Source organism: Rhyacophila brunnea, unplaced genomic scaffold (assembly GCF_057557595.1).
Source record: "Rhyacophila brunnea isolate RB1 unplaced genomic scaffold, BYU_Rbru_1.0 scaffold_10, whole genome shotgun sequence".
Lineage (NCBI taxonomy): Eukaryota > Metazoa > Arthropoda > Insecta > Trichoptera > Rhyacophilidae > Rhyacophila > Rhyacophila brunnea.
This window is the reverse complement of record NW_028232752.1, coordinates 34,811,220-34,836,245: the sequence shown is the minus strand read 5'-3', so window position 1 is coordinate 34,836,245 and position 25,026 is coordinate 34,811,220. Positions and strand designations below refer to the sequence as shown.

Genomic DNA, 25,026 nt, shown 5'->3' with positions numbered 1-25,026 from the left:
ACACTATCGCTGCCAGTAAATCCATGCATGTGCATAAGCGCTATTATTCTTCTAGCATTTTCATATAAGTACTTTCAATCAGATTCCGGTCTTTCCGATAGCTGATGAGAAAGTAAATATTTTTTTTATTCATCGTTATATAAAATATAAAATATGTACTGATCGATGAGATTGAAGTATTTATTATTAAAGATACGACCCATTGCCATCTTAATTTTGAAGATGATCTTTGACCTTATTTTCTACCATTTGTAATTGAGACAAAGAAAACTGGCGAGCAATATTGATTCTTGGAGAGGTCACGTGGTGTCCATAAACTCTGAAGAAGGAGCAGACATAGACAAAGGATGTCAACCAATATCCAGTTAATGCGTAATTCAATGTCTCTAATGCCCTTAATCAATGCTTAAAGGTAAACTAAATAAACTTCTCTTGAATTTTCATCTGTTCGAAAAAGGTATAAATTATCATAGTAGGTATAAAGTACAGATAATTACGGCGACATAATTAAGAAAACAATGATAGAATATTATATTACCTTCAGTGCAAAAAACTTTTCTGACTGGCTTCGAATACGAGACACTGTGGTATCCTGATTCACATTGGCACAGAGCATTGTGGTTCACTTGGACGCAGGAGGCATGCGGGTCCAGAAATGTGCAAGCCTGTCGATAGAAGCACTGCTCCCCTAAACTTTTTGCTGGAAAAGAGAGTAAAAGTATTTAGTTATTTTGATAAAAAGCTCTTAATGCCATGTCCTTTAACTCTGTGTACATTTGAGCTCCTTCAAAAATCCACCAGGCACAATCTGATGTAAATTTTATATTGTATTATTTTATTGTTTTTACTATGGTTGATTAATATTTTATCGATTTTGTTTCAATAAACTAATTTGAAGATAGAATTAAAATATATGTGATTAATATATTATAGATTATAAACAAAATAAAACAGAATTTATAGTAGGTACTTATTCCACATAATTACATAATAATCAGGACCGGTTTTCTAAATTGAATATTGTCAACTGTCAGTCAGTGGATGAAATTGGCAAAGATTATAAATAAATTATGTGGAATAAGTACCTACAACATAATAATTACGTTTTATTTTATTTGAAAAAATGTCTTTCCACCTAAAATTGTCACTTAATTAAATATTTATAGGATATAATTCCAGGCATTAAAGACTTTCATTCATACTAAAGATAGAACAAAACCATACACACTTGTAAAAAACTGAGGAAAATTTACAAAATTCTTGCCCCATCCATCAAGAGACTTTAGATCATTTGGTATTGAAGTTCATGATTAATTATGTATGCTAGTTTAATACTCTACCGATGAACAAACTCACTAGCTCACGATAAGCGATTAAATAAATTATTTATGTTAAAGTTGAAGGTTGAAGTTAAAAAAGTATTTAATAAAAAAAAAAATCGAATAACTTTTCAAATGACACATTGTCCTTTTACAGGAATTAATTTATTCATACGTAAAGGTTAAAATAGCTGATCCTAAATCCACAAAGGGTATGTTGGGTTTACATTGTACGTCAAATATTGCAGGCATATATGTAGTTGTATTATGTGCCCAGGTATAGTGGCATAGCTGGAAATATTGGCCCTCCATGCAAAAACTACTTAAGCTACTCCTACCGTATTACTAAATATAAGCTGCCTTTAATGGGCTTATTGATGCATGTTGGAGTATTTTACGACTAAAATCATAAACTAAAATATAACGTATACGGACACATGATACAGGAATAGCGTATGATGTAGTTAAATGATTTCAGATTTGTTTGTGTTTTATTTTTAATCTATTCAATCATTTTGTGAACGATATATTATTAGGTATATACCTGCTACTAATATTATCAATTTTATATTGCCAGAAATAGATTAATAGCCTTTTAAACGACTGAACCTGATGTCATTAAAACTGTATTTCAACGTCGACTACATTAGAAAATTGCAACACCCGACCGACCACCATAGAACGTGACAGATTCCAGAACCATTTCCCTCATTGTCCTTAAATCCTACGGTCACGTATTTCTGTTGGTTCCCTTTAAATGTTACCATTATTTGTACATTATCTTACTTTGTATACTGAATTTTAATTTCAAATCCCTACTAAATGATTTACGAAAATATGAGTAAAAAACTGTATCAAAGTAAGTATGTTATAACTTTAATGTCCCCATACATCTAACTCCTAAGCCAAACTACTTTAAGGTTACCGATAAACTAAAAGCTTACTGTATTATTGTTACAACTAAATGTGCTATATAAGATGATTCTGCTTAATTTGGACACCAGTTAGCTACGTTCTTTTTCATTATACATCACAATAATGTTGCGATGTGCCAGTCGTCAAGGAGTCTACGACTACCATTTGGTTAACGTACCATATTCAGTTACCACGCCTTATGTGTGCGAAATATGCGTAAATTTGGTTTTTGTCAATTTAAAAGATATGACTCTTGCTGTTAAAATTGTATGTAAGTACATATTTCTTTTAGAATTTATTATTCTCCTGGCTATAGAAATAAATATTTATAATGTTAATACTAGCGACCGAAGGTACTTGGTGGAATTTGAATTTAAATTTTAATGGATTTTGGTGAGTGTACACAGTGCCTGAAGATGTCTAAAGGCGAAACCCGGGTCGCAAAAAACGACTCAAATGGAATAGTACAAAACTTAAATCCATTAGAATTTAAATAAATATTTTTTTTAAGATAAATATTCAATATTTAATTTTATGTGGAATTCGCTTAATTGAGCCAAAATGACCTAGTTCCGATGTGTTCTAATTAAAGACAATTGACAGTAGTTACAAATAAACGTTAGCATACATGGTTTAATCAAATTTTGACTCGATATTCGAAAAAACCGTTCGTACGACCTGAATTTCGCTGTAGGTATAGCATGTATTCTGGGCGTTCAATAATCTAAAATAAAATATACATATATTATTTACAAAATTAAATACACAGGTAGAGATGAGTAATTATTTTATGTCACTCGTGCTGGCTTAGCTGGTGACATGTAAATTACATTACAAAACAATTTTTGCTTCTCTGTTCTTCTCTAACAATACATAATGGACAAAGGAGAGAAAAAAAACAAAACGAATCCATTTGAAGTGATGGGGTGATAAATTAATTATTTTGTCCACTACGTTGGTTTAAACACTTTCCAAAATGCAAAATATTTACCAAATATTATTCTACACTTTTTGTAGGCACCCAGGGCGCACCCAGGGGGGCAAGGGACCCTGGCACCTCCAAACATAAAAATTATCAGAATGATTTAAAGATTGAAATTGAAAGCCAATAAAATATACCTTGGGCTTAGACAAATAATTTTTGTACACCTTGCCATTGTCTAAAATATTGCAAAAGTCAGACAGTGACGTTTTAACTGCCCTAGTTTTTGTTGATGATGTTGTGGGTGAAATAAATACCGTTTTAAAAAGAACACAATCTTCATTTAAAGTAATTTATGATGAAGCGTGTGCAAAAGCCAATAACTTTAATGTTCAAATACAAAAGTCGCTAACTACATCGAAACAAACATTGAGGTGTAATGTTCCAGTTGATTCAGTAGAAGAGTATTTCAGAAGAACTATCTTTGTTTTATTTATTGACTAAATATTAAATCAGCTCAATGAACGTTTCATGCTATATCGCAAAGTACTGAAGCAGTTTTTAGCTCTTCCATACGGAAAAGATGCTCCAACAGAAAGGGCATTGGAAGAATTTCATGAGCTGTGCGAATTTTATGACCGTGATATGCCTTCTACAAATCTTGCAATTTTGAACGCCGAATTGATATTATGGTGTAAAAAGTTCGATAAATCAAATGCAGTCACTCCATGCAGAAATGCTATTAATGCCATTTCGGAATGCGACAAAAGATTTACCCCAACATCTTTCATTTACTTAAAATATTCAGAACACTTCCCGTCACAACATGCGTCAGTGAAAGATCATTTTCAACCTAACGCCTTTTAAAAACATACCTAAGATCTACTATGACGCAGTCAAGATTAAATGGACTAGCCTTAATTTATATAAACAGAGAGATTAAAGTAATTGAAGAGCTTTGTAAAAAAAAGAAAACTTGGTTTTGTTCTGTAAATAAAATTTTCATCCTACTAAATGTTTTTTTTTTCATTTTCATGAAAAATATTTTTAACCCTCCTACTTGGCTCCCCCTAATATTAAATCCTGAGGGCGCCACTGTAGGAACATATTGATAATGCTTTTAGTTCCTACTGAATTTTCATAAAATTGAATCAATATGAAAATTTCCATAGAAAGAATGGTTGATTATTATTCGTGAATGAGTTAACAAAGAGCATGGTTTGAATGAAGTACATGATCCCTTATATATATGCTGAATGATAACTGTGAGATTACCATTAAATTGAAATGCATTGGGCAAATAAACTTAAAGCTTTTTTACATAACTGTAAAAAATAGAGTGCAGCTACGACCTATACATGGAAATGGTGAGATGCTATGTGTTTTAGGTCCTACTAAATGGAGGGAAGACGTGGACATTCACAGAAACAACGCACTGAAAACGTGTCGCTTTGATAATAAATAATACATGGTGATGTGAAAACTGTGATCCTGTAAGCCAAGGAAGAGTGATTTCTGATGGAGTCGAAGGGTGGAGGTTGCGAGGTTGCGAGGACGTGCGCCTTCTAGATGGAGAATTACTATCAAGTAAGTGACTGAATTGACAATAACTAACGTTACAAGATCAGCGCAGGATCGCTCTAGATCAGTGGTTCTCACGTTAAATTTAACTGTGGCTGCACAATCGAAATTGACAGTTCTATGGAAACTTCTGGTGGCCGCACCAAATATCACCTTTGTTGTGATGGAAAAAATTAAAGCTAACTTTTATTTACTAAAAAAATGGATTAATTTATTTATAGAAAAGTCCATTTAATAAAAGACATTTGGACCTTTTTAATAGGTACATATCTATTTATTTAAAAATAATGCAAATGGAATTTCCTCAATACTACTTTCCAATGCGAGCTGAATGGCTGCTTCTAAGTTTACATCTTCTGTCAACTGGCTTAGATATTTATTTTTATGAAGTGCATTACACTGAATGATCTTTCACAGTATACAGTAGTATTAAAAATCGACAATATTAATAAAGCAATTATTGTTGCCAATTCTTTGAATTGACTTGATTCTTGCTCAACGTATAACTTCGAGCAAAAATTTTCAACCGTGGTATTATTAAAATGGTTTTTAAGTACTTGGTCATGACTCATTTCCAATAACACTTTTTTTAAATTAATTTAAATTAAATTAAACAATGAAAAATATGTTAATTTCGTTTGTAGTCCCATGAAATTTTCATTTGCCATCATCTGAAAAGGCGAAGTTACGAAAGAAAGAGTAAAAAAAATCAATTTTTGAACCTTTTATCATGTTCCAGATTTAGAGATTGAAAACACTCTATTATTTCAAGCTTTAACTTTAATTTAGAAGTTATGTTCGTAATTTTATCTTTGAAATCGCTAAAAGAAGATAAAATAGAAAAATTGTCATTTTCAACTTCTAACACAAGACTTTTCAGTATGTTTTTTTAGTTTGTTTTTGTATTCAACCGTTTTTATAATTTTATAAATCAATTTTTGAAATAATATTCTGTAAAGCGCTGGTAGCCGCAGTAAAATCCTCTGGTGGCCGCACATGAGAACCACTGCTCTAGATTAAGGGCTCTCAACACCCAGCTTTATAGTCGCGAGCGCATTTGAGATTGAGCAGAAAGTGACGTGCACCAACATTTTTTCAATGGAAAATAGGAAAGTTCATTTTGAAAAAAAAAACTTTGGTACATTAACTAATATAAAAGTTATGAATTCTTTTTGATCTGAGGGTAGAGCGTTAACACTTACCAACCCATGTGAGGTAAGTAGAAACTCGGACGACAACTTTCTTAATTTATGCTGGAAAGTGTTAGGCAAGTGAATAAAAAAAAAACAGTTGAAACCTGCAAAACATTTTTTATTTTTGAAGAATTGATAATTGCAAACAAACTTTTTTGTATGAAAAAAATCAATTTAATAAAAAGTCAATTTTGTATATTTTTTTCAAATAGTAAAATATTCAAACGAATCTAAAAAAGGTCAGTATTTGCATTCAGATATGTCTTATAAAGCAAATAGTGATAATATAAAAGAAAAAAAAAGTTAGATTTATCGGAAAATAATACCTACAACATATTTTTAATTAATAATAAACTTTTCAAGGCTTCTATCGTTGTATCGATGCATCGTTGAATACAAGAAGTTCCAAATTTTTCTCTTCAATTTTCTGTACTTCTGCTTCAATGGGTATCAACTATTGATTTCGCCATTTCTGTTATCTCCATTTGTAAATTAAAAGGATTCGTAAAAAGACACCATAGTATATTTATGTATATATTTTTATTTAAAAAAATCACATTTAAAAATAAAATAAAATAAATATTTTTTACTATTATTTTGTATTTTACAATGGGCGCAATCAGAAATCTCCATATACAGACTTACGCATATGGGAGCCGTGTTGAAAACCCATGGTCTAGATGGAAGGATATTGTTGAATAATATGTTGAAAGCCTGTAATTTCAGTGATATAATAATATATCCTCAGTAAATATTTTTTAAATATCTCGTACAATTATAAATTTAAAAAGTGGTAACATAAAAATATTATCGTTTTTAATTGCGAAAATACTTTCTTGGTGCGCCGATTTTAAAATCATAAACCCGGGCTATGGAAAATAGATGCTGTACTAAGAAATGCACACATATGATGTTTGAAGAAATATAACAATATAATTACACATTCAAGGAATTCGCTGAAAAACTATAGTGGTGCTTGCTGAATGTTCTGGAGCGTTGTTCTGGAAGGGTCTACGCGTCTACATTATTTCAAATTTAGCGGCCGTAGCAGTCGTAGCTCGTAGCATCATGGTTTCGTAGCTCCGAGCTCATAACTCAACGCGATGTTATATAACGCTATACAATTTAACGATCTACGGCTGTTGATACAATAAGATTGTGTGACTGGAATACAGAATGCTCTGCACTAATTGGATACGAAATATCAGAGTGGATCAGATTACTTTATGAGATGATGTACAAAATATTATTCAGCAATTAAAACTTGATGGAATGATAAACGTCCAAGAATACTATTATGCTGTTTGATAGTCAGTAAAATGGTATTGTTTATACCGCAATTTTATTAAATTTACACAAAACAAAAGCTTTAAATTTTAGTTAAATAAATGACAAGATGCCTGTTATTAATATTTTATATTTATTGAATTATTTCTACGTTTAAATGTTAACAATTTATTGACCAATATTGGATTAGACCATTATTAAATCTCTAATTAACAATTAGTAATCAATCAATCTACTACTAGATAAGGTACCTCTATAATACAAAGCTCCAAATAGTTGTTCCAAATAGCTGTGAGTTATGTTGTATTTTTATTGTCGATTCTTGGCTGCCACTATATGATTAGATTTGTTAAATATTGTCATATAGTCGTATTGTACATAAGAATATTACTATATTTTTTTTAATACAATTATTACTCAACACCGAAAAACAAGTACCGAAAGAAGCTAGGGTAGACCTTGACATTGACCCAAGTTGATATGTTTCTAATGTAATTGTTAATTTTACCACAAATAATATTTTGATTATTTTATTACCTAATTATTATAATCACGTTATATGTTATTTGCAGAAGATATTATTACCAATTAGGTAGATCATAAACACTTGAACGCTTTTTGTTTTGATGTAAATCTTAATTGCTAATTAATTACAAATATAACAGTAAATAACATTATTTATCTGCTTAATAGCACAAAATAAACAGCTAAATAAATAAGTAAATACGGTTTATTTTAGAAACATTTTGCCTTCGGCATAAAATAAAAGAAAATCGTAGTTTATTTATGGTTAGTAAGTAAGTGGGTTTTATTGTAATTATGCTAATATAATTTAATGTTAAAAATCAGGGGTTTCTTTCGTAAATGATAATTAATTCACTTCTAATTTGTGATGATTTCTAAAATTTCCCACATCAATATTAAAATATTAATATTCGTTTTATTAAGTTTAATTACTTACCTGAATATGAGTAAATAATGTTTTCTGAAAAGTTAGGTAAATTAAATTGATTTTTGATTGTATTGTATTGTACAGTTGATAATATCGATTTGAAGCATATGAAACTGGTGTTGATTATTATTAATCTAAGTGGAATTAGTACTACGTTATATTCAGTTGTATTTCAATTAAATATATGCCTATATCCCAAATTACAACAAAAATTTTATAAATTGTCATAAATATATTTGTTTGTCCATTCCGCTCCTTAGGTGTAGCATATAAATACCACACGGTCTCTCTATGACTCTGTTACTGTCTCGATTTCCTTCATTTTCTCAGGCTATTCCAGCATTCCATAATTCCGTCGTATGCACCATGTTAGCGGTCTTCTAGGACGTCAGAATCAGACTGTGTTGGCCGAGCCATGGCTATCGTCACATCTTCACCTTAAATGTGATTAGATGTTGCATTGTGCATTTTGAGGTTGTGACCGAGAAATAATCAGAAAAGGTGAATCTCTAATCACGAGAAATAAATTTTACGAAATTTCGAAAATTATCATTTCTCATCAGAAATAATCAATGAGAACCTCATTGAGTATTCAAGAAATTATTACTAAGAAAAAATGGAATTTGAAACGGAAAAAGAATGTTGCCGACCTTGAATGAAATGGAAACTTTGCAATTCCCTAGAGGAAAAAAGCACTAGACTTTGAACCGTACCGGCATTTCTTATTCGCCGGTAAAATTTTTATAGGGTATCTTCTCTATCTTAGACACAAGAAAGGCAATAAAAAAATAAAGCTCTCAACTTTCAACCGGAATAGAATCTATGAAATTTGCCAATAAAAAATGTTTTGGCACGAAAGCTAAAAAAAACCCTCGTCTTTGAACCGGAACGTATCATTTAAAATTTATCGGAGAATACTTTTTGGCATAAGAATAGCTTAGAAAATCTCGAATTTGAGCTAAAATTAACTTGGCTGTCAGAAAATTTGAACGAGATGAGTTAAAAACGAATTAAAGATATTTTTAGAGAATTCTCAAAATTATTGAGAAATCTATAAACCAATCTCGAATTATTCTCGAAAAAAAAACATATTATTGAATTCAAGAATCTAGAGAAACGCAAGATGTCACGAAATCATATGTTTTTTTCTACCAAAAATATCACAACAACGCTATGTACAGCAGTACATTAATTTACATGGGTTTTGTGAATAACAAGGTAACATCGACAAATTAAACGTTTTGCAGTCGAGACGAATTTGTATGATCGGTTTACTGTGCATATACTCAATATCCACCGCAAACATTTGTTTTCGAATTCCGGCATACAGTTGCTTTGAGTATTAGGAAGATGCCACTACGCATTACCATAAAACAGCATCGTCAGAATGCTACTGAATTTGGTTGTAACATAGTACAGCCTTGACACCCAGACATTCCGCATAGAATTGAAAGTTGCTCCAGTTATTCCAATTCGGATAATAAGCCCCCTTTGCGAAACTCCAGATCCGTTGCTTATCAGAATAAAATCTGGATTAGGACGGATGCTATTATGTGTATAGTTTATTTTCTACGCGTCATGAACTACCAGAAATAAAAAAAATATTTTTTTAACTAAAAAAAACCTCTAAATACTAATAAAATTAAAGTTTTACTGTGCGAATATTTATTATAGTTTTTCATTAATCATGCGTTATTTTAATGAAGTCTATCATTGACTTTATTGGGACGCTATAAATTATAAAATTCTATTTTAATACTGAAATTTAAAGTTTACAAAGCATAAATTAAATTATTAAAGTAAATGTAATTAGCCGGGTTATTTATTGGGTGAAAAATAATGGATTATAGGCCTGTTCTGCACACCTGTTCCTAAGTGCTTAGTAGAGAGAGAATGAAAGTACATACCTATCTATATTAAAATATTTCAAAAAATTTAGCTTATCGGTTTGAAACACTTTTTATACTCAGCGATACTGGAGATATATAAAAAATGGCAAATAGCCAGAAATATTATTAGGTATTTTTAAATGGTTGTTTTAAAATAATATACCGAAAACGTAATATCCAAAATATACACTAGCATAACATAATATAATACATGATACACGGTTATTTATCAATAGTACAATATATAACAGGGATGTTCATAATCATTTTGGTGCTAATATTGATCATCTAATAGCGTTTCTATCAAACAATAGCAAACTCTAAATACGGATAGTTGCTTGAATATTGTAAAGTATATTATTAACCTGAACAAAATTGCACTGCAGCCGATATTTTCTATGTAGAAGTAGTAGAAGTATTTGAAAATATATAGCAATACAATACGACTCTAATAATAGATTCTCGTCAAATTATTATGTAGAGAAGGAAGTATTTACTTAGCTTGGATATCAGATATACGAGATTATACATGTTATGTAAAGTGCACTATATTTTTACCCGTATTGGTGCTATATTCTATTAGACAGGGGCGGCTCTACTTTAAGAGTTCGTAGGGACTATCCTCACATCGTTATCATGTCGAAAACACACATCAAATATTTTTATCATTCTCATAATATACCTACTTAAATACATGATTAAATGAACTATTTAATTTATTTTATCCATCTACACCCGTCGCAATTTTATAGAGATAATTATTATTATTATTATATAAATAAATAAAGCAATGATTGTAAATTATGTAACGTACATAATGACGATTAAGCGGTAGTAAAATAATTAATTAAATTATATACAAAGCTATGGCGTCTATTTTTTGCTGACCGGGGGAGGGGGGGGGTCACTCAGTCTCACCCCGTTATCGCGGTACAAATTTCATTCTACAAAGGATGTGAATGCATTAGCGTACTATACGCATACTGGGGAGCGAATCAAATGACCCCTAGGTGAGTAAAAATGCTTGCTGTATGTCGTTATTTAAAACTGATAATGGTAAGTCTATAATAATAATTACTATTAATTAAGTTCATTAAGTATGCTTTATAGATGTGATTTAGTAATGCCTCAGATAATCATATTATTTATTCTGAAAATTTACTCATTTCCTCATTAATAATATAATATTATTATAAGTAGTTTGGTCTTGGTACATAATGTACAATATGAGAAAGTAGATAGTTATGTATATTTAATAACTAATGGCTAAACTCCACCACCTAGAACGTCGTCGAGCTGCCACTACTATTAGAGTCCTACTTAATCAATCGATTACCTATTTAATATATTTTAATAATATACGTTTCTTATCTTGTTGTCTTTACTTACACTGTTCTTTCATAATATCAAGAGCTATGTAAAATATTGATGCATACATAAGTGCTGAAAAGAGATTGCTGTGTCGCCGATCTATAGAGGTACTAGGTTTTCATTTACTGAACCTAATATTTAACGGTTCGACTTTGCAATTACCTACGTTGTATGAGAATCTCATACATAACATGGCTGCGCTATACGCTTGTGTTAAACGGAGTAGAGCAATACTCGATACTTTAAAAGTAATACCAAAATGATTTAATAAAGTGTTAAATATTTAAACTTTTAACAATTGTGATGAGAATAATTAGGTACGGTTTAGTAGTATTGCCCAATCGTTGTACCTACCTACTTATTGTTATTAGTGTTATCTCAATGAGCAAACTGTTGGATTGTAATATTACAATCCGAAAATGAATCTCGGGGCTGAAGTAAGGTTTTAAAAAAAGTGGAAGCAGGTACACAAGATATCAAGACAGTGATGTAATCAGTAAATTATTGTACCTAAATATTAGTTCACTTAAAATATATTATAATATATTGTAACGATTTAATGATTGCATTTACAAAGTGGGGCGTTTGTACTACATAATATTAAAGTAACTATGAGTTTAAAATTTACACACATACTTATCATATTTTTTGATAAATACTGTCTGATATGGATAGATCAATAAATTTTTTCTCACGTTTTCCACATCCTTTTGAAGGTCCCAGTTTGACCGGAAATGTTTTCTCGCATTCGCAGTGGCCGGTGACAGGGTCGCAGAACACGTGGTGAAGTTTCGGATTGCACGTGAACTCACACGGTGCTCCCAGGAACATGCCACGATCTGAAAATCATAGTAAGTTTAATAATATAAAATCTATACAGCTTTTGGGGTAAACAGATATTTTCAGTAGGTATTGCACAGTTACCAAAAACAAAATATAGTGTGTTACACTAAATAAATTTTGCCACAGGGTCACTCCACGATGAACAAAACAATATGCATTGGGGCAACTGATGAGTTCATATACTTTAGCTCAGTGCTCCGCAACCTTTTCTAATCCATGGCACACCACACGTAAAACAATTTATACACCAAAACATAGACCCCACATCCTGAAGAGGTACCACAGGCCAGGATCCTTGGCGGGTCCCCCTACCTAGTAATACTCTAAAATAGCGTTTTTCAAATGGTGTTCGAGGTGAAATTAATGGTATTGATTGTATGTTTAGCGATTGTATTTATTAATACATCCACTTGAATTATGGTTAGTTGTCGGGTTAACAATAATAACTATTTGTTGAGTATTGACATCGGTTGCGGAGCACTGGTTAGCTCACAGGTTCTGATGTACTTAAAAGTGGAACCAATGACAATTTTAATTTGAAATTATGTCCGCAAATGCAAAATAAAAAATGGCTAATTTTTCTCTAATCGGTGGCCGATGACCAGTTCAAAATAGAGAACAAAGGAGGATCGTTACTAAAATGAATGGAGGACATTATTGAAAAAGGATTCATGTATTTCTTTTGGATACCACCTGGTAACCATAGCTTATTAATTTATAACCCTAATTATTAAACGATTGCCGTAAGTTACATTTTACGCATTTGAACCAGATTATTTTAATCTAGAAGCTCTTTCATAATCTTGGCAGAAGAAGAATGTTTAAAAGAAGACTTAAAAATATCACTGACTTCTTAAAGATTGGAGCGTCTTTATATAAAGAGGCAGCAGATTGAGAAAATATGACTAAAACTAAAAATAAGAATTTTAAAGTAGTTTTCAACGATGTTACGTTCATACACGGAAGAATAGGTACGGTTTCATGAATACAATTATGATTTCAATATAGTTCGCAATGTTTTTTTATAGAGCGCTATCTTTGGTTATTATGAAATATTCCACCCGTCTCAAACAATATATTGAATATGATGGAGAAATTTTTTCAATAAAGCTTTGAAATCTTTCAAGTGCTGGCAGTCATTTGATAAATTCATTTCCAATTTAAAAGCATATTGCGAAACCAATCACCTTTATCCAATATATTATTATCTACTCTTGTAAATATTTTAACATTTTGTCAAGTGAAGCCAAATATTGTAATCAATGTAAACATTTTCGTAGAATTTTCCCATGAAATTCGATATTGGAGTTGTGGACGTATTTATAATATAGTATACAATATATCAAAATTTTTGACGGGGAACTGGACTAGACAGAGTGCCAGGATCTATGAGCTCGGTCTTATTAACCGTTCAACATGTCCATATGGCGGATAAATACAAGATGAACACCACACCCTGTGATGAATATGCTAAAATGCGTATGGAAAAGGAAGAGCTGCTCAAGTAAGTTCAACCAGCTGTTGGGGCCGTCGCATCGTGCTACCTGGTCAATTTGGTTGCATTTAAGTATTAAGCATTCATTGAGATAACTTGACTGCATTAATAGAGATTCTACCGTACTGGGTCAGGACAGGCATGCGTGGATAAATATTGTGGAGGTGGACAAGATCCATAGGTGACTAATTGAGCCAATGATAGTGACGCATTCTAAAAAATATCACCCTATTTAAACACTTTGAATACTTTTTAGGAAATAAGTAAACGATAATAATAAAACTAGGTATTTGCAGGGAGATAGTATTTTTTATTTCATAAAATAACTTTTATATGAGAAAATTAATATAGCACAGCTTTTCATAAAAGTTGTTCAATTTCCTATTTATAGTGTGATCAAACAAAAAATGCAAGTAAGCTCTTTTCGACGGAATTTTTGCAGAGCCGTTCTCGCGTATTACTTTTTAATATTGCATGAAAATTCAACGAAATAAAAATATGTGCTTCCATCATAGACATATTGGATGGAGAATAATTCATGTAACTTTTATATGAGAGAATTAATAAAAAAAAAACAGCTCTTTATACAAGTTATTCAATTTCTTGCGTATAGTGTGAACAAATAAAAAAATGCAAGTTAGCTCATATTGGCTGAATTTTCTCTGAACAACAGCTTTTTTAATATTACTTGAAAGTTCAACGAAACTAAATTATAAATTTACTGACTAAGAATCAAATTGGGGTGAAAATTATAAAAGATACTCGAAAGTAATTTGTTATTTCCGCTATATAAAATATTCGTCAAATGTTTTTCGGATGATTGAATTCATGCTATTTCCTGACAACATGGGGTAAGGCAAAATCAAAGGAAAGAAATATATGAAAAAATATTTGTGTGTATATATATATATATGTACGAATTTTGAAATCATTAAAACTATATTAACGAAACTAACGCCGGTAAATGTTTCAATATCAAAATAGTTAACAATACATAGCAGTTAGCATAATATGCAATAAAACGTCATTTGTTTTATAAATACACAAGTATTTACTCACACTGTGTATTCACACAGCGACTGCCGCGATTGGAGTCGTTGGAAATGAGATATAATTAACGTGTTATTTAAATGTGGCAATTAAAAGGTTAGCAGTGATATATAGAAAATAACCAATTTCATGCGTATCGATTTAAAAATGACAACATGATATATTACGTATTTGAAACACTTATTTTCAAACAAAGACAAGAGACACATATGGTCAAAATACTCGTATATACATATATATCTATATTCTAGGGTCGGTTCACACAATATGTAAGGATCATTAACTTCTAAGCCCCGCTAAAATTATACGAATATATTTAAACATAAAGACAGAAACCGAGTATTTAAAATGATACAAATAAATGTCAATATGTCCAAATTTATTTTGCTTATATTTATTGCAGAGAAAGGTTGGGTAGATAATAAATGGGAGGGATGTTGTTAATTGAAAAAACAAAAGGATGAAAAATATAATGATTTACGGCTTCATTCCCAAAATCGTCGTTTACCACACACAGTGAATTATATACTTATCGGTTTTTGAAAATAACTCCACATATTAATATGTTACAAGTATTATTTGTTTGAATTTTTATGACAGGTTTAAGCCCCTTAAATTTTTCGCAAGGAAGGCCCTTATTTGTTAACAATACAATAGTATGCTGAAAGATTTTTTTACATACTTATATATAATAAATATACAACTTTTTTATACATGAGTATACATGATATTATTAGTGACATCAGATAGTTTAAAAAATAATATACTAATACAATCTATTAATTATACCAGAATTATTCAACCGCGGGTAGCCGAGAATCTGTCACCCAATTATATCGTCTGTCCCCTGGGGTTCAAAACATTTGCACCATGAAGACCCTCTGCTTTGAAGACGTGGCATTGGTCATTGCTTGACTGATAAAACAGGTGAGTGCCGTTCAACTGAGTATATGAGACAGCGAATAAGCATATAAATCTAAAGAGCAGTCGCTGTTTTAGGTATCCAGGGGACTGGAGAGGGTATTTTATATTCTTGGGGAGACAGAGTATATCAATAATTTTATAATTATTAGTTTATTGGGTTATAATATATTATATGAACTTATATCGTTTATTTTTTAATACTATTATTTTTTCTCTATATAGTATCAATCTAATATAATATGTAACTGTTTGTTTGCAAAAACAAATAATAATATTATATTTATTATATATTGTATAAACGTGTAGGAGTAAAATGATAAATTATTAATTCACCTGGTGATTGACAAATAAAACCATGAATGTTTTTAAATCCTGCGTAATATTAATAAAAACAAAAAAAACAATATGTAGTACTTATTCCACTTAGTTGAACAATAATCAGAATATTTTAATAATGCGAGTTTAATTTTTGAAATATTACAACATTCACTTTATATAGCCTAAGTACCTAAATACGATTGTATTAATATTATTTGAAAAACTCGGTAAATTAAATTGCGTTGCTTATTTTAAAAGAGAACTTCTTAGAATCATAATATTCAATTGTTGTTCGTATCTTCAATAAATATTAGTATCTATTATCGCCAATGAATCGCATAATATTATTCTATACCAGTCGACACTGTTCTTTTTGAAGTGGGCGAAGTCGATCCTTGTGAGTATTAAACTAAGTGGAATAAGCACTACACATTGTATTTTATTTTAATTAATTCAATGTATTCCCACCGATAATTGACAGTTATACAAGAAATTTCAAAGTGACAATTAAAAAAAAGTATAACTATAAAATTAGCGTTCGTTGAGGGTTTATAATGAAATCATTTTTATTTATTTTGAATTGAGTTTCAGTATGGTCACAACTTAGAGGTTCACTCGTAGAAAAATATACTAGACATACTTTATTATAATATACTTACTCGTATATATGTGAGATACAAAATATAAGAACGAGGTTCTTTGTGGGTACATCAATAAAAAAGATTGAAGTTCGCTGAACTAGACTGTGCCAAAAATGATTAATATACTTCAACATGAACACATATTTCTCAATAATATATTTTCCAAGCATTAATGTTTGCGCGAAGTAGCTCGTTAGTTCAGTACAAAGTCTTAAAAATAGGGCAATTTGATGAAATGTATTCGTACCCGAAACTGTTTTTATTACCTCAAATACTACATATTTATGAATGGCGTTTTAAACCCTATAACTTATTATAATATCTGCTCTACGATAAAAAGTTAAATACCAGTATATGAATTTCATTCATTCAGATAATACAATAGTCATTCAGAGTTCCTGCCATACACAGTGATAAGATAATATTAATATATACACACATATATATATATTATTGACCATGTCCTATCCCAAGAAGATCATATGGGCATATGTAATCATATAGAAACGGATGTTAGCTATTCGCTCAACCTATTAGGTCCATACTCTTACTCCAAACAGACATTGAAAACGTATTTTCCAGACCCGAGATTTGAACCTGGGACCCCACTACATTATAAGCCGATGCTTAAGCCGCTCGGCCATGGTGGAGACGAATAAAAGTTATAATTTTTTTGAATATACTTTTTACCACGATTATAATTTGGTTTTAAACAAAGTTGGTTTCTTCCTAACGGACATTTTCAATTAAGCATCGAATCGGAGGATGTCCATGACATTCCCATGAGTTGGTTGAACGTAAACCAATCAATACTGTGACAATATTATACAATATTATCGTCTAACCTTCAGTTGGGCCGATCGGCTATTTACACGAGGGCTAATTACTTGACATTATTAACAAATATGCAGAATCTTATGGCAAGAGAAAATGTCTCTTCTGATCTAGGTTCGACCAAAATTAAATTTGGAATATTCAAACTAAAAATCCGTATACACTCAAAACAATGTATATACGTGGTGGGTGATGGAGAGAAAGCACGTGATGATATGTTTATATATCACCCAATCATAATACAACGTTAAGTAAGGTTACGGGCCGCATGTTTGATATCGTCACCGTTCAGGCAAAAGTCACCAACCCTGAAAATGGCAGTTTTGAGTTGAGTATGTCACCCGAAGCGTAAAATTATGTTCTTTAAGATGCAAAACTCACCACGGTACATTAGTTAGTAAAATTTTGCTAAAATCCCAATTATTTGTTTTTCACTAAATGACTTTCGATAAAATCTTAACAAGCAAAAGTCATTATAGGTGAATAGACATTATTTACTATACAAAAAAAATAAATCCTTCGTTATAAATATACAAGCAAAAGTCACTATACTATGGATGGTGAGTTTTACTGATCCTTCTTTTGGCTAACATTGTTCAGATTATTAACAAGCAAAAGTCACCAAACCATAATTGAGCTACCTTGCCTCCTTCAAAATCTTCCAGATGTTTTAATTAGCATCAAAAAGTAAAATTACCTTAAAGAAATTATTAAGAAGACATGAGAAAATAATTTAATGTAGATAAAACCTTAAAAACATTAAAATCTGATTTTTCCTGCATTTTCAAACTTTCGAATTGCGATATCTCAAAACTATATTTTTAGGGTTGGTGACTTTTGCCTGAACGGTGACGATATTCCCATTTTTGGCATTGTTAAAAAAATTGCAAGCTCATTTGATCGAACTCGGTTGTCATAGAAACGGCCTACGAATTATGGCAAACATTAAATCTCGAATCATCTATTTTACATACTCACCAATACAACTATTTTTAGCATAGTTCAGTGCTTCTCAAACTGAGGGACATCGTGAAGTGTATTTCAGGGATCCTCGAAAAAATAGTGTATTTAAAAATAATCTACTAATATCTATATTTAAAAACAAACATAGTAAGTTGATTTGAAACCTATAGGTTTACATCGTTCATGTATATAGTAAAGTAGAAACTATGTTTGCCAATTATTTGTTTTTTTTATAATACAATTTAATTCCATGAGTCTGTTTTCCAAAGAAAAAGAATAATATTATTATTTTTATATTTATATACTTAACACAAAAAATCGATTTTATTTACAAAATTTGACAAAAATCGGTACAATTATATTTGGTACTTATTTATTCATATTTGAAAATTGTGTTTATGAATTACAACATGGTTTAAAGTTTTCAATTATTTTTTTTGATAAGTTAGCATTTTTTTTTGCTAATTTATATGGTAAATTAATATCGTCGTAATTTTTTCATTTTATACGCATGTATGAATAATATTCATATTATGAACTGTTTTTATATTTTTTTCAGATTTAGGGGTCCGTAGTATGAACAAGTTTGAGAATCACTGGTCTAGATGCTATCTGATTCTCCAAAAGTAATCGATACTTAGTAGTATGTACGTAAATATAAATATTTACACCACAAGATATATACCATCCTGTGTCTTATTGATATGAAGGCAGCTGGGAGACGTTTTAGTTAAAGTTTAAAGGTTAGAAGAGTTCTTTATTTTTTCCGACTCATGCGTAGTGTAACTGATCAATTTATTACCATTATTAGTTCACTGTTATTTGCTATCTTTTTATATAGAGCTCATTTGCCACTGATGCTGTCAATTGGAAGAAAAGTAGCGACTTTCAATCGAATTATTTCGGAAACTGACAGATATATTATTATTCTAATTGGGTAAGTACGTTATAATTTATTATAGCAGTTTCTATTTAACCCACTTAGGAAGCTCAAGCCTGACACAGCGACTATAAAAGAGTATAAAGAGGTTTTTTTAAAAACTTTAATCTCCCGTAATATAAGCGTAAAGCTTATATTATTATGATCTTATTGCCCATATATAACTAGTAGGCAAAAGAGGAGGTGGGTGAAAGGTCTGGTACCGTGAATGGCAGACACCTAAGGTAAGAAATTCCTATCTGATATTAGACCCAACAGTAAAGTTTTCAGGTACTTGATTCACCCGCAAATATGTATATGATAGGCCTAAGCCACAGACGTTAATATAATACTCGATATTGTGTATTATAGTATAATAATATAATATATCCGGGGTGTCAACAATTCTAATCATATCGTTGAGACATGCGTTTTGTATGTCTTTCCTGTTCCTGGGATGCTTTCTGTCATCTACCAAAATCGAAACTTGACCGTTGTCACCCTAGGCCTAGTGCAAACGATGTATTTATTTATAACATGATTTTGTTTTAGTGACTGTGGTTTGATGTTGTCGTACGTGGATATTTATATGATTTCACTTAAACCCTCACTGAATAACTCATGCGCTAGATTTTTCTCATTCTTAGTGGTTTTAATGCACGCTTTATTATGTAATTACTTTTCAATGCTATTTACAAAAGTTTTCTGGTATTAGTTATTACCAACTACCGCTACTTACTACTACTACTACTTACTTACGCAAATACCGTAACTAACTAAAGTTTATAAATAAAATAAATACTGAGCAAATAAACGAATTAGCGTGTAAGTGGAAACAAATGTCGACAATAATAAACAAATTTTAATATTGCATTATCTCTCATGGTAAACCACAAGCACATAAATAAGAAGATACAATACATCGTCATTGAATTGCTAATAATATTAAACACATGATAGCAATGAAAATGCAATGAATGTCACGCTAACCTTGACAATATCATTCTAACATACTCACAGTTATGATTCAAAGGTTAATAAAACATTTATATAAAATGCAATGTGACCGTGGATTTTATTTGCTATGAAAATATACTTGTAATCCACTGTAATATTCATAGACTCAGGTAACGGCTTATTTTGTTTTGTTACGCCAAAGAAGTACAACTTCTAACGCGCGTACATAAGTACACACGCCGATTTTTTACTACTGTTGATATTTGTCACCATGCCTTATAAAATATAATTTTTATTTTATATTTTCCAAAAAGTGAATCTTCTGTGCAGTTCAAAATAGATTTAAATAGCGTTTTTGTCATTTGCATTGCGCACTGAAATTAATATTAATTATTAAACAATATTATTGTTATTAATTAAATTACACGTACATTGTGTATCTAGGTACATATTGTATTGTGACGGTTCCTTAAAATAATGGTAAACATTTTGGATTATATAATGAAAAAGATTTATTGGAAGGTTTTAAGGAAACGATGAAGGCTTATGTAAGTAGTACTTTTCACATTTAATAATTAATAAAGCCTTTTTCATTTCCCTTGTTAGTGATAAGAATATATTTTCTGTTATTTCACACGAGACACGTTCATAAATTATATAGGTATGTCACTATAAAGTTCCTAATGTTTAACAAGAATTAAATTATTTTTTCGTACATCTTTGGATAGGCTTCCCATGTAATGTTATATATCATACAACTAAAATTGTTTACTGATAATTGTTTTCCCCATAAAATATATACGAACAATAAAATGTAGCCATATGAAATTAGTATGTATATGCATACCTACATGTACCACATTGATCATTATACATAAGTATGGAAAGTAGGAAGGGAGCCAAGCAAGACAATGCAAACAATATACTTACTAATACTTAATAAATTTTAACATTATTTTCTTTCAATGTCGGTGCGGGACATTCATATCGAAAGAAATGTTGATAAATAATGAAGCAATATATACATCTGAGAGGAATAAATCAATTCTGATTAGAATAGGAATTTATAAGACCCAAAGGTGTGGAATCACCTTAGAGAGGCCTTCATCCAGCAGTGGATTAATCCAGATGATGATGATAATGACAATATTATGAATGGGTAAATATAATATCAGCAATTTTGATAAATAAAGCAACTCATATGACCGACAGAAATACAAATAAATTAGAGAGGCCTTCATCCACCAGTGGATTGATCCAGGCTCATGATGATAATGGCAATAAAAATAGATATAATATAAAATCACCGATTTTGATAAATACAGCAATTCAAATGACAGAAAAGAGTAGAATCAGGCTAAAGATGCCTTTATCCAGCAGTGGATGGGTTCAGGTCGATGATGATAAGGACGATAGAAATATGTATAATATCACAAATTCGTTAAACCGATAGTAGTAGAATCAGGTTGCCGAACCCTTCATCCAGCAGTGGATTGATCCTGGTTGATGATGATGATGATGATGACGATATGAATATGTAGATAAATATAATATAACCGATTTTGATAAATATAGCAATTCAAATGACAGAAAGGAGTAGAATTAGGCTAGGGAGGCCTTTACCCAGCAGTGTATTGGTTCAGGTCGATGATGATAAAGACGATAGAAATAGGTATACTATCACAAATTCGTTAAACCGATAGTAGTATAATAGAGGTTGCGGAACCCTTCATCCAGCAGTGGATTGATCCTGGCTGATGATGATGATGATGATGATGATGATGACGATATGAATATGTAGATAAATATAATATCACCGATTTTGATAAATACAGCAATTCAAATGACAGAAAGGAGTATAATCAGGCTATGGGAGGCCTTTATCCAGCAGTGGATTGGTTCAGGTCGAAGATGATAAGGATGATAGAAATAGGTATAATATCACAAATTCGTTAAACCGATAGTAGTAGAATCAGGTTGCGGAACACTTCATCCAGCAGTGGATTGATCCTGGTTGATGATGATGATATGAATATGTAGATATGATAAATATAATATCACCGATTTTGATAAATACAGTAATTCATATGACCGACAGGGATTCAATCAGATTAGAGAAGCCTTCATCCAGCAGTGGATTGATACTGGTTAATGACGATAATGATGATATAAATGGGTAGGTATATAAAAACACGATTTTTAAATATATAATATAGCAATTTCTATGACCAAGAAAAGTAGAATCAAGTTGGGATAACCTTTATCCAACAGTGGATTAATCCAGATGATGATGATAATGACGATATGAATAGTAGATAATTATCATAAATTTTGATAAATATAATATATTGGTTCAAAAAAATAGTATTTATAGCCATACTTAAAAAAAAAGAACAGTGTGTATACATTTTTATGATGACGTTACATTTATTTTGAGGTTATGGGTACCTATTTACTTTTTGAGACGATGTTATGAATTAATTCGCATTTAATATCTCTCGGGAACATGATTAAATCAAATAAAGTATGTGTATCAGTCGATCCGATGTTTGTCAAAAATGAATTTTAATTTTAAATTGTATTTATATCCAGGCTTTAAATAATTTTCATTGGTTCAAAAAAATAGTATTTATAGCCATACCAAAAAAAGACCACTATGTGTGTATACATTATTTTATGATGACGTTACATTTATTTTGAGGTTATGAGTACCTATTTAATTTTTGAGGCGATGTTATGAATTAATTCGCATTTAATATCTCTCGGGAACATGATTAAATTAAATAAAGTATGTGTATTAGTCGATCCGATTAGGAATAGTCTGTCAAAATGCATTTTAACATAAATATCGTGAATTGTACCAAGATTATGGCTTTCTCGCCGGAAAAAAGTGCGCCAATGCCTACATTACGATATTTGAATAAAAATAATCGATTCCGTTTGTCAATAAAGGATTAGAAGGTCTTAAGTGACGAAGACGTCATTCTGCTGTGCGTTAAAAGAAATATGGCGAATTGTATACGGTATATGAGAAAATATCGGTTATAAACGTCACGTTTCTGGAAAATCATCGGATATTTCTCAAATTTAGTCAATTCAATCGGTAGATAATTCGGCAGCGCACATATTGAAGTGAAGATGTAAAATAATAAAAAATATGTAAAATAATAAATAAAAGTTTTCCAAAATCTCTTAGGATAATAATATATAGGAGATTTTGTACACTGTCGGTGATGGCGACCATTTTTAGTCCGTACACTATTATACTCCTTGCTCATGGGAAGACATAACATTATTGTAAGGCGGTACCTACCACTATAATATATGCATGATATTTTTCAAGAAAATAATTAAATATTTTCGAATCTTTCGATGTAAATGTTGTGTATTTTTTTTTAATTGCTTAAAATTTTAGATATTAATTAAAAATCTATGCCGACGACACACAAAATCATTTAACTGTTATTTTTCAATTTCGTTTTTCTTTTCAGTATTTATCTTTCAATTTGAAATCTCAAATTTTTTATCGTAATAACGCTATGCATAAAAATATTATCACGTCGAAAGAAAGAAGGTTTATTAATGAATACAGAGAAGGCAGCGTTTCAAAATTGTCGCTCCACACTTTGTTAATTGCATTGGCCAGGGTTACCGCAATTTTTATTTTATTATAAATTATTTTTAATATTATTTTAATTATAAAATTAATGGTAATTAAATTCAATTTATTAATTTATTTACATGGATGAACATTACAAATGATGTTAACAGTAAAACAATGAAAATACATAATTATACATAAGTATTTAAAAAATCAGTGTGATATAAATAAAAATACTTATACAAACTGATACATAGAGAGAGGAAGGGGGCAGGGTGCCTGTTCCAATATGCACAACTAACCACTAATGCCAATGACTGTGTTCATTAAAATCACTTTGAATATTCATATATTCTACTTACGCGGGTGTTTACGTAGACGTTAATTAATTTATGCATATAAAATATGGTCTAATTTGTTCCTCGGCTTATTTCCATGTCCTTTTTTATTCAATTCAGTACCCGCTCTTTTTGTCATATTGTGAACACTTTGAATTTGTCATGTTCATTATAGGTAAAATATATAAACTTGAATTTGGTGCTATTGGTAGAAAAAAAAAATCGGCCCGAGTACGAAACGTCATTGTTGTGTCTAGGTTTGTATATTATGGTAATACTGTTAATAATGGTAATTATTATACAGGTTGCTATCTCATGTCTCGGTTGCCGAGCTTTAACGTCTATAATACGCGCTAAACTTGCGCACAAGAATCTGCTCGCCCGACGAATATCTTGAAAATTTGACTAAATAGTTTATAATGTCGTTTCCTACATGTTTTTGAAAATAGACTATTATTTTGAGTATCGATTATATACGTACACATGAAAGACTAACAGTATAATAATATATATATATATATATTATTAGGTAAGTATATTATTTTTTCTGTAGGTAACACCTAAATTGTAAACCTAATAATATGTTATACGAATATCTCTTTCATGTCGCCATAAAAACATTTGAATCCAACATCATACTTTATTTCATATTTCTTCAAAATATTTTTTATGCCACATATTGAAAATTCGAGATTAAATTTAAAAGCACACACC

General features: G+C 30.6%; 1 protein-coding gene across 1 annotated transcript in view; it reads right to left on the bottom strand.

Annotated features, from left to right (window-relative positions):
- LOC147079137 (uncharacterized) overlaps positions 1-25,026 on the bottom strand; it is a 111,389-nt gene that overhangs the window by 12,315 nt on the left and 74,048 nt on the right. Inside the window, exons 3-4 of the mRNA XM_085948942.1 lie at positions 12,125-12,268; positions 539-700 (exon numbers count right to left, since the gene is read on the bottom strand). Coding sequence (XP_085805068.1) covers positions 539-700; positions 12,125-12,268 — 306 coding nt within the window. The remainder of the gene's footprint in view (positions 1-538; positions 701-12,124; positions 12,269-25,026) is intronic.